Source organism: Agelaius tricolor, unplaced genomic scaffold, assembly GCF_023055355.1.
Source record: "Agelaius tricolor isolate 1412-34295 unplaced genomic scaffold, bAgeTri1.0.p SCAF_7, whole genome shotgun sequence".
Taxonomy (NCBI): Eukaryota; Metazoa; Chordata; class Aves; order Passeriformes; family Icteridae; genus Agelaius; species Agelaius tricolor.
The window spans coordinates 33,976,422-33,988,918 of NW_027269267.1; the positions used below are offsets into that span (position 1 = coordinate 33,976,422).

A 12,497-nucleotide genomic window follows, 5' to 3' on the forward strand; every position below is an offset into this window, starting at 1 on the left:
GGAGTACTAGGGAAGAGGAAGATTAGACCAGTTTGAAGGTTTTTTATAAAACTACACCTAAGTCCCCTTTACACACAAACCTTACCTGAACAGAAGTCATCAGAATATCTGTCATACACTGCTTTGCAGTTTCTTTCATCACACTCACAAGTATCTCCATGAATATCTCCCCAGTCTCCAGTTGGGTCCACATCATGGCATGTACATTCCCCACATACACATGTGCCTAAAAATGTAAAAAAAAAAATTACAATTAAAAAAAAAAAAGACAGAGATAGAAGATTAACTGTGTAATTTAGAGTAACAGCACTTTGATTACAGGAATTCACACTTGTGAATTTTCAGTGCTCACAGAGATGCAATTTCAAAGATGCAAGTGATAATCTTGAGTGTGCGCTCATCTTCTATGATTTGAAACCTTCTATGGTTATTTAGTAGCAATACTTTAAACAAAAAAATTGGCTTCCTGTTCATGTTTCTTTTTGCTGTTGAGCCTTGCTAGGAGTCAACAAGAAATGTAGCTCACAGAACAGTTGTACATCTTTGACATCAACAGTAATTTGCCCTGTCAGTAATGACAATAAAAATCAATTCTGTTTAAATGACTTGGGCTTGGGCACAGGCGATAATTAATGGTTGTTAAAGCATAAACATTTAAACAACAAGAGAATCCAAATTAACACAGCTGAAAATGTCGGGGAAGTAATTCTTTACCTAAGAAGAACAGCAGCACAGATATACATGAAAGGATACACCTCCACTTTCCCAAGTCAATATTCAGGGCCACACCCTGTTGCTTACAATAGGAAGAAATGTGAATAACAGAAAACAAATTTGCATATTTTACTAATATGCAGAGAATATGAACCCTACTTATTTAGGAAAATCTGAGCGAAAACCCCCAATCAACAACAACAACAACAAATTTCCTTATTCAGAAATCCAAATATGCTTTAGGGCAACACACCCACTACATTTTTTGAGATGCTAAGAGGCTCATAGAAGCAGCCTGACCTTACTGAATGCATGCAGTTCATTTTTTGCAGAGTGGCTTCACCTTCTGCTACTCTGCCAACACATTTGTCATCATATTTAGGTTGCTCTAAACAATATAATGTGTTTGAGGACAACAGGACAGGATGACTAAACAGTACACTTAGATATGGGCACATTCTCTAATAAAAGGAGAAGGTTTACACAACCCAGCATGCATGACATGAGCAGGAAGAGCTACAGCCCTATATAATGCTAAGAACCCTGAGACAGCCCTCAAGAAACTTGTGCCTAATTTTTTATGTTTTCAAAATTCAGTGGCATTACTAAAGAAGAAAAAAACCATCCAACCAACCAAACAAACCAGGAAATGCCTCTGGAGAGTGATTAATCCTCCCAGAAACAACTTCAAATTAATTTAGATCAGCTGTCCTTGATGTCAGAATGCAGAACATAATCTCATCAAAGTTCATCAAAGTTTAAAAATCTAAATTTTCACATGTGGTCTAAACTGTTTGACTAGATAGTGCAGGGGAAAAGATAAGAAAAATTTATCCATCTTAGCACTGAAGGAGGGTGGGTAGCAAGATTAGTCTCAATATTTGATTTTTAGAAGGCTCAAGACTGGCAAGATGAATTGTACTTATATCACCAGATGTATAAACACAGAAAACTGGGTAAGTAGGACTAAATGGAGCAGAAATACTTTGCTGGAAAGCAACTTCACATTGTCAGAAGCCTACAGAACTCTTATGAAGATAAAATCACAAATAGATGAGAGGCTAAAGGCATGAAAGTATCACACAAATGTACCTTTGTATTGGAGGCTGCAGCTACTCAGAGCATCAGCTATGCTATTCACATAATTTCTCCTATTGCAATGCTAGTTTAAAGAAATAACCACACATTAAAATTTCAAATTTGATTAAAAGCTTGCTTTGACGAGAAATTCTTTGCCAAGAAATTACTTTCTCAGTGCAAAGAAAGCATCTGATATGATGACACTTTGATACCTATTATTTCCAGAACTACATGAAAATTTTATGCTGAAGTCTCGAGACTGAATGAACCTACATGATCTCTGTATTTGAGCCAAACTTTCAATTTGAGCCTAATTATGAGAAGAGAGGTTTCTAAATGCTCTCAGGATGATTGGATGTTCACAATATAGCAGGTTTTGCCAGTAGAGATGCTTTTAAGAGAAGTATCTATGTGACTCTTGCTTATGTACTACTATAATTATTCTGGTTTATTGCCAAAAAGAACACCCTATTTTTTTAACTCCTTGTTCACAGCAGCTAGTGAAAAGCAACCTTATTTTGTGTTTGTTTTTTTTTCCAAAAATGGCAAAAAATTAGAAGTATAAAGTAAAATTCAAATTTCAAAACTGTGTGCAGATAAAACCTTATGTAGTTAGAAAAACTGTGTGAACTTTATACATTCCTCAGCATTGTTACTGAACACTTCACAGGTGTTTTTTTGATTGTAGTGGAAATTAAATGCTTTGTGTTTTCATTTGCCCCATTCTCCATTTCCACATTCCATTGTGGGTCTTAAGTCTTCTTTAAGAGTGATTGACATACAGTTCTGTGACCTTACAGCAGCAATCTGTTTAAAGTCAAAAATCTGGTAATATTTATTTTGCAAGGCAGGTCTCTTACCAAAACAAATATATACTAAATAACAAATTATCCTGCTCAGTCTTATTACAAAAATAAAGAATGAGAACAACTTGAGTTTACTTAATCAAGAAGTGGATGTGAATATGTGTAAGTTTATACCTAAACACAGGTAACTACCCAGTTGGAAGTGTATATCCAGAGCTGAAATAGGTGAGAACAAGTAGAAACTCTCAGCAAACACAATCTATGTCCTACTGTACAGAATGCATAGAGTGAAATAAAAGCCAAATATAAACACGTCTAGAAGGTCCATGCAAATGACACACCTCTGTTGCTGCAGATTTTGCCATCTGGAGATGTGCATCTCTTCTTGATCTCCCAGGGGGTGATGTCACACTGGAATTCACATTTATCTCCATGCCAACCAGCCTCACAGTAACAGTTTCCACAGTAACACTTTCCATGGCCTTAAGCCAAAACAAATTTTGTACAGTGAGAAAGAGGCAAGTTTTTAAAAGGCATTAACAATTTCACTGTTTTGATCTTTTAAAAACTTTTACCGCTAGATTCAGAATAGAAACAATTTATAGTCCATGTATCAATACATAAAATCAGACAAAAGATATCTAAACTACACTTTTCCCCTCTATTTTAGAGCCAGTTTTCCTTTAACCATAGATTAAATCTAATCAATAAACACTAACTGACAACATAATTTTTATACTTTTATTTTTTTTTTTTACTTTATGGATAAATTTTGAAGACTGTAATCATTAAAATTTAAGCACAGCTTTACACATCAATGTAGGACACATACTTGGCCTGTCTAATAACACATTGTGTGTTCTTGACTCCTCAGCTACTTGCAGTAAAGACATCTTGATTTATTACACACCAACTACATTGTATATGGCTTCCCTTCTTCTTCCCCTCTGTCAAGAAGATTTTTGAACATGGCTAAACCAGTTTATTAAGGAGAATTATTTTCAAAATTAATCTTTCAGATGTTCTTTTAACAATACATACATATCCCAAAAAAGATGACTGCATCATTCAAGTCTGGGTGAAACCAGCTCCAGAATATTTTCATCTGCTAAGGTGTGCACCTGTGCCATGTGCTTCACAGCATAAAGCTTTTAAATTAAATAGTTGCAATTCTACTAATCTAAGAGCTCCCAAATCTGGACTTCAGAGGACCATTCTGCATACCCTCATTTAAAATCCCTACTTAATCCCAGGATTTAAAAAAAAAAAAAGTTCTTTTTGCCTTCAAAGGCCCTTAAGTAAATAGAATTTATTTTGCAGTCTGTGTGAGGAAAAGACAGATTTTACAGAAGTACTCTCTTTCTTCAGAAACACACACACAGGAAGCTCTACCACCAGAGATGAATAGTCTAGGAGCAGACTGGAACACTCTTGTGGGCATATGGACAGAATCTTGAACAATGTTTCTAGCACCTTTCAGCTCAAAGACAAGCCTCCTTCTCAACACAAGCAACAGCATTTATAATGCCATAAATGGTGTGTATTGCACAATATTTGACTGCCTGGTTCCTGCCTTATAATGACATGAAAGAACAGTTTGAATTTTGGTTGCTTTTCTGTCTATCAGCAGAGTTAATTTCATCTTATTTTTTTGCCTTTCCTATCACAGATGAAATTCATTATTGAATCCTTTCTCTTCTCATCTTCCTGATTCTGAGTTATCATCCTACATTTATTCCTGATATTTTTCATTTTTGCTTCCTTGACAGAAACCCTAATAATCTATGTTCTGGTTTGTTTTTTGGGGTTTTTCCATATGTTCTCCATTCTGCTCTCTCTTATCTGTGTCACAAAGCATTCACATTCCTCATATATATTCTACTGAAGACAGACACACTAAGCTATGAATTACCTTAGTGATTTATCATGTACAAGTCTCTTTGCAGTTCCTCCAAAAAGAGGAGAATGTCACAGGATTTATTTGTTCTTTAACCTTATGGTTAGCTCATTTTTACATCTGAAATTTGCACTTACAATTTGCAGTGTGAAGTCTTGCAAATAGAGGTACTTTTATTTTAAGTCATACATTCAGTAAAGCTATTTTGTAGAACCATGCAATTAAATAATAGCCTGCATTAATCTTCACTTTTCTTGCACTCACTGAGATACATACCTGTACAAATCTCTCCTGTTTCATCATCAATGCATTCTCTGTCATCACATTCACAAAATTTGCCATATACCAGTCCATTTTCTTCTGAGTTAGCACATTGGCACCTGCCACACTGACATGTGCCTGTAAACATTTAAGAGACATTACCCAATGACTGCAGATTATAGAAAGAGTTTAATTAGTGTGTCAGAGATGGTACATATTTTATTTCTGAGAAGGCTGAAATCTAAAGATCATCCACACAGATAAAGACAGACACAGAAATTATCCATACCAACAAAAAGCTTAATCTTAGCTGTACAGAGACAGAGCATTCAAGTGCCTTCAAAGTGTAAAGCTCTTTTTTTTCACAGCATAAACCACAAAAAAAAAACCCAAAAAAATAAACAAGCAAAAAAACCCACCAAAAAGTTTCTGACATAATGAAAAGCCAGAGCATTCAGGCAATGCAGCAAAGGATGCAAATGGATTTGTAAACAGATTTCTCTTGTATCACGCGTCATCATGTCGCACATTTGCTCCTTGGTTTTGAGGAGAGCAGCCCCTCAGCTCAGTGGCTGCCTGCCTCCATGACCTGCTCTCCTTAACAGGAAGAAATTATTTTATTGCTCCCTGGGAAAGAAGAATCCCTTCTTTTCCCTCAGAGAGGCTATCTGACCTGAGATCATGAATAAATGTACGAATGAGTTCCACAGTAAAAAAAAAAAAAAAAAAAAAAAAAAAAAAAAAAAAAAAAAAAAAAAAAAAAAAAAAAAATCACAAATACATGAAATGACATTAGAAACAAAAGTATTACTATGCCACCTATGCCACTCATATTAACAACCCCCTTGTCCCTACCCTTATTAAAATTGAAAGGGTGGGCACTTTGTGCAATATCACATTACTGGGGCCTTGTGGTCAGTGGTCTCAAACAAGTTGTTTCAGTAGTCAATGGCATCACTATGCCAGCAAGTACAGATTTTTTTTAAATTCACTTCACAACATTCATACTCCTCACATGACATCCATGTGTATTTTTGAAAACAGTTATTGGCATCAGAGAAGTTCTCCAAAATAGAAGTTTTATACTGATATTACACAAGATTGCAGAAACCAGTTGATGTTTTTACCCTCACAAGCATAGCATGACTTTTAATAAAAGCCACATTAATCCAAAGAACAGAAGTACTGGGCTTTGTGACAGACATGGTCATTCTAAAAGAGTAAATTGTAAAAATGTATGCAAGAGCTAATACAGTAAGGTAATAATAATGATAATACAACTGATAATACAACATAAGTAGCCTACAGAGCTAGAGTTATTTGCTATAAATACTTGGTAAACAAATACAAATGCAATTTTTGAGAAAACTGTCATGATTACAGATAATTCCTGAACAGGAAAGAAGATAAAACAGAAAATTGATTCTTATACTGGTCAGAGATTCTAAACAGGTCAGAGAGCTGGTGTATAATAAAAACATTCATTCCTTCCACTGGGGAAAGAGAAAATTGCTCACATAGAGAACTTCAGTTTAGGTAGAATACCCTAGTTGTTCTGACAAATGATTAGGAACTAAGTCAGAAAAATGAATTTTTAGGTGGATCTTGATTGGTTACTGAAAAAAGCTACAATAAATAATTATCTGTGTTTGTAACAGCTCATGCCATCCCTTCCTATCTTTTGTTGGCAATTACAAAACAGAGCCCAGACCTCAATGAGAGTGTTAGTAGCAGAACAAAAAGCAATCCCACCAAGGCAAAATACAGCCCATCAAAGTTAGCTGAACTCCCTAGTCAGTCTCATTGGAATTCCTGTCCTGTTTAATATCAGCAAAAGCAAAACCATTTATTCTTCTCATGATGCTACAAACACTTCCCCCTTAGCTACTTGGAGTGGCTGTTAAGCTATGTTCATTTTCCTGTGAAGACTGGGGCCACTTCTAACCAAGGAAAGAAAGAGGCTCTTTAAGAAGTTTGACTAAGTACAGGGAGATATACTTATTTTTGAAAGTCAGTTTCTCATTTAGCTATCTCTCATAGCTCTCTCGATAGCAAGTTTCATACATCTGTGTTAGAGATTAAGTGTATCATTTACTCAGTGTGCTGCATGCTAATAGTTTTATGTTGAACTGGTTTCTTACCCTGTTCTACCTTCCCTCTAACAAGTCCCACAAATCCTTGGGATTTTTTGCTCATGTCAGCAACTAACTTGTGAGAAATTTACTTGTATGAAAATGTGTGGATTCCAATACAAATTAAAGACCAGCAATGGTGAGGAAAAGTGGCATTCTTAAAACATTTTTCCACTTGGAGGTCAATGTAATGGAAAAACCAGAAGGCAATTTCTGGGCACAAAACTTAATTGGTAGAAAATGCCCTTTAAAATGGTACCATTCTTCAATAAAGTCTTCTAAAATGCCATTTGGTTTTCCTCTGAATTTTTTTTTCAAGGAAAAGACCTATTTAAGTTAGGATGTTTATAAAACTAAACAATTAGAGTGTTACCAAATCAGAATAGTGAAGATGGAAATGCTCCTTTAAATGATTCAACGCATCTTCTACAACTGATTTTAATAATCACAGGTACAATTCTAAAGTGTCTCAAAAAATTGCATAGCTTATTAATGTCCAGGAAAAATATTTGCAAATGCCATTTCTGGATTCTGTAAACACAAACACTTGATAGAAGTTACATCACTTCCTGTGTTAATGCCATTGCAACAACATTCTGATGAGGAAAATAAATTGCACAGTTGCAGTTTCATCAACTCACAACAGCTGTGGATAAATCACAGTACTAAAGTAGGTGTTCCTAATCAGTGTACATTATATGCACAGAAATAAGCCTATGGGAAAACTAAACATTTTAGTTCACCTACAGTTACTCTGAGTCTCTTGAAACATACTATACAAAAGTACTAGTTAGAAATGACAGTGACTCTCAAGATAACACTGGGAGAGCACTAAGGTATCAAAAGCAACAAAAGACATCTTACCTGCACCAGAACAGATGATATCTTGAGAATTCTTGCACATTTCATTGCTTTTCTTCCTTGTAAGATTGCAAGTAGTTGGATACTGACAAGCTTCACCATACCAGCCTTCATCACATTTGCACTTCCCACAGTCACACTTTCCATGGCCTAGCAAAGGAAGGAAAGAGTGTGTCAAGACCCTTCTTTCCTCATTCAGAAAGTGGTATTTTCTTATCCAGCTTTTAAAATAGATTCCATCAATTACATCTTTAAATGAATATGACTAACAGACTAACTTAACAGAGTTCATATGCAATTAAAAATAGCAGGGAGACAGCCAGCACATGGCTCCACCAAGGGCAAGGCCTGCTTGACCAACTTTTGCCATTCTGTGATGGAATGACTACATCAGTGGACAAGGGAAGAGCCACAGATGTCATTTATCTGAACTTCTGTAGTGCATTAGACACAGTTGCCCACAACATCCTTCTCTAAAGTGGAGAGAGATAGATTTGATGGGTGAGGTGTTAGGTGCACAAGGACTTGGTTGGGGGTCACACTGAGAGTCCTGGAGGACGCTCCTGACAGGTGGAATCCCTCAGGGATTTGTACTGCGACCAGTGTTATTGATTACCTTCCTAATGACACAGACAAAGGGATCCAGTGCACCATCAGCAAACTGGGAGATGTCACCAAGCTGAGTGGGGTAGCTGACACACACCTGAAGAATGTGATGCCATCCAGAGGGACATGGACAGGCTCAAGAAGAAGGTCCCTAGGAATCTCATGTGGATTAACAAGACCAAGAGCAAGGTGCTGCACCTGGGCTGGGGCAACCCCCAGTATCAACACAGGCTGGGGGATGAACAGACCAGGAGCAGCCCTGCCCAGAAGGACTTGGGGGCACTGGTGGATGAGAGGCTGGACAATTTTCGCTATTTATGTTGCATACAAAGTATCATTTTTTACACTAACTTCCAGGAGCAAACTTTTAGTACTTCATTCTGTAGCATTCCTATACAATTTTAGGTAGCAAATGTGAAAACAATTGCATCTCTTTCAAAACAGAGAATTTTAAAAATACATATCTTTTAAATATATATATCTGATTTACATAATATTCCTATCCTATCAATGCATCCTAAAACCAGAATCTAATTGCATTCTATTTTAAATACATCTATTCCCCTGGTTAGAGTCAACTGTCTGAAAAATACAAGCCCAGTCTGCTGCCAGTAAGAAGGAGTTTAAATAACTATTGTAAATGACAATTTTAATTAGAAAAAAAATTCTTTTGTTCCTCAAGAAAACTTTGCTTGCCTTCCAACATGGTCCTAAGACAAGATACAGTTCAATAGCTGCAAAAAACATAAACCAAAAACATAAGAGAATATGTTAGATATTGTTTCAAAACATGAGTTGCCATCTTAAAAACTGCTGAATAACTCTCCATTGGTAAAGTAAAAGAAAAAAAAGGACATAAAATACAGAATAAAACCTACTCTAGTGATTACTCTGCTTCACTGACAGACAACAGCATAAAGCCAATCCAGAAAGTGGTGGTAAATCCTAGGGTACCTTACAAAAATGTAAAGAAAAAACATATCAATTTTCCTTCCTTTGAAGGATTACTTGTCACTATGACTTTGCATTCTCTATGTTAGGCACTATTGTGATTTAACAGTTTGATGTCTGCTGGTGAAGAAAAGATATTCTAATAAAAGTAGGACTCATTTTCCCATTCCCATGACTAAATGACAGAGTAAGGCAGAAACCATTCTGAATCAATTATTACCAATGGTCCAGCAGCACTAACCTCTCTCAGTTAGAGATGCACTAATCTAACACATGATGCATGAAAGAAATGAATAATTTCACTTAAAAAGCAACGCAGTCTGTTGAAAGAAAAGGAATAGAATATTCTCATGAAAGAGGTTATGCAGAGGACTTAATTAACAAGAAAACACCAAAAATCCAAAATTAATAAAATTTTGAGACATAATGAAAGATCATTTGCATGCAACTGAACAAAACTGTCAGGAATCTAACTAGTATGAATTTATAAGATTGCACACATGATTTTCATAATTTTTGCCATTTGGATTTTTTTTTAAATTGTAGAGCAATGGCAATATTCTGCACAAAAATCTGGTTGAAAGGACTATATTGAAGTGTAGAGGGCTATAACTGCCTGCAATAACTTGTATACCTCACTGCATTTTCCCTGTCACATGGATAATGCAATTGATCTGCAAGTCAGTTTGACATAGGAATCCCCTTTTTGCTTATTTCCCACACCCACATGTACCAATACTATTGCCTTCCTCAAGACAAAAATAATGATGTGATGAAGTACAAACTAAGTATGCAATAAACTGTAAGAAAATTAGAGAAAGCACAGAATTAGTGGGTAATATAGAAAACCCTTTTCTTTAAGAGAGGTTTTTGTAGGATCCCATTTGTTGTGTATAAATTTCTGCGTTATTTAGAAAGCATATAAATTTATGAAATAGTAAATAAGGAGTAACTATCACTATGAAAGCTATGAGGTGAGATTACAACTTCCCAAAAAATAAATTTTAGCAATAAAAGGTAGACACAGTTATTTGAGGATGTGACAAAGAACACGAGAAAAGTGAAGTATAAGACCTCACTAAATTGCTGGTCAAGAAAGCTGTATCTCAAAGTGATGACACATTCATTCCATTTTTTAAAAAGATAACTGCAACACAAATAAGTGCTAAACACAAATAAATCAGAAATCCACTAAAAATCATCATCAACAACACATCAACAAAAAAAAGAAAAAAAAAGGAAAACTCAAGAAAAAGTAATAATTCATTTAAGAAAAAGGCTGTCTGAAGACTGTGAAAAACTTGCAGTTTCAAACAATGGGAGAAACATTTTATAACAAAGGGCTCCATTTCTAACTAGATGAGCAGTCACGTCAGAGAGTATATCTGGACTATGCAGAAAGCTTTTAGGGTGTAATATAAAATTAATAAGCGAGGAAAACTGTCAGATGTGTAGAAAATATATGAAGAAAGTGAGAACAGAAAATGTTAGGCAGGGTCAGATCTTGCAAACTTTCAAGTACTAAAATGTACTTTCATCATCCAAATAAAAAGAAAACAGGAAAAAAGAGTGGTTTCACCAAGCAGAAAAAACCAGTTAGGATTAAAGACAATTTACAGGCAGTCCAAAGCAAAACTAATATGGGGATGTTGACTACCAGTAGCAAATGCAGTGTGGCTAATGACATGCTCTCTGGAAATGAAAATTACTCATCCAAGATGAGAAGAAAACAAAGACATAAAACTATTTTTAAGGAAGTGTTTGGATCAAGAGGGCAAGACTTCATAACCTCCATGTGAGAGTACTTAAAATACTTGTACATAAAAAGGGCAGTTCAGCAACAAAGACTATTAATGAATCTATCAGGCTGGCAATCAGTAAAACCTAGGGTCTGAAAAGTAAAACCTAGCTTTTATTTCTTTTAAGGAAAAGGAGTGTACATGATCCAGACAACATTAAAAAAATGCCTGTTACCTCCTGAGCTGTGCCAGGATTTGAAATAAACTATGAAGCATTGCATAGCTACAGACACTGAAGTAATGAAAATGGAATATAATGAATAACAGCTTTACCCCAAAATAGACTATCATTGTGCCAAAATAACCTGGCATATCTTGTTTGAGATAATGAATATTCTTAGAAAAGGAACATAGGAAATGCATGTGATAGGATCATATGTGTTGGACACAACGCCTCCCATGAAAGGAAAAAATGCTCTAGAAATGCCAAAGAATCACAATATAGTTTAAAGGAAGGAAACAATATTAGGACAAAAAGGCATATTACTGGAATAGAGGATGTATGGCTATGTTTCAAATGATGTTTTTGGAACTCTGTGTGTTTTACTGATACTGACAATGAAGTTCAGATAATACAAATAACATTTGGCAATGACAAACCTGTAAAACCTCACTAGAGAGGTGAAGATGAGAAATCATACCGAAATAACTGGACTGACAAACTGAAGGACTGAAGTAGTAAAAGTGGGTTGAAATTGGAAATAAAGGCACAGAATTACACACTAGGGGCAAGGAAATGATGTCACAGGCTAATACCTCCCCATCTGGAAACAGCAAGAAGAATGTGACTGCATATTGACATCAGCTCTGGAAACATGGTGTGACTAAGCCTTCAGCTGACAAGCCTTCCTGACTAGGGACAGGAAGAGGTAACAAATCTGCATTTGAAATTATTCACACAATGTATAGGATATGGTCCTGAACCCAGTTTATCCTTGCAAACTGCCATTAGGTCTCTACACTTTGGAAGACTAAGTCAAGTTATCCAGAGAAAACATTTGCAGAATTTTAGCCACTTGCAAAGTTACAATTGGTTGGGAATTAAAACATCTTAGCAAAAAGATGGCAATTTAAACCACAAGATTTGGCTCTGATCACATACTTTTCTGCTTAGACTCTTGACCTCAACCTAAGTGTCTTCTAAAATATTTTTCTACTATATATTTGCACACCTACAGGTCCAAGAGTGAAGATACAAAGGTAAAATCTCTGATAAGAAGTTCTGAAAACACATCTGTATTGCAAGTATTCAGGGCATCGATTTGGAAGCCTGCTTTTGCTGAGCTCTGTGTGTAATCTATCATGAGAGACAGGCACTTCTGCAGAGTGACTCAGGTCCTGTGTGGGCTGAACAGACCTCAGAGGTTGTCTGTCTTTTTTCACTAAACTG

General features: G+C 35.8%; 1 protein-coding gene across 1 annotated transcript in view; it reads right to left on the bottom strand.

Annotated features, from left to right (window-relative positions):
* The window catches only part of ITGBL1 (integrin subunit beta like 1), a 126,202-nt gene that overhangs the window by 63,625 nt on the left and 50,080 nt on the right, over positions 1–12,497 (bottom strand). The window contains exons 3-6 of the mRNA XM_071430887.1: positions 7,755–7,901; positions 4,774–4,896; positions 2,942–3,082; positions 86–226 (exon numbers count right to left, since the gene is read on the bottom strand). Of these exons, the coding sequence (XP_071286988.1) occupies positions 86–226; positions 2,942–3,082; positions 4,774–4,896; positions 7,755–7,901 (552 nt within the window). The remainder of the gene's footprint in view (positions 1–85; positions 227–2,941; positions 3,083–4,773; positions 4,897–7,754; positions 7,902–12,497) is intronic.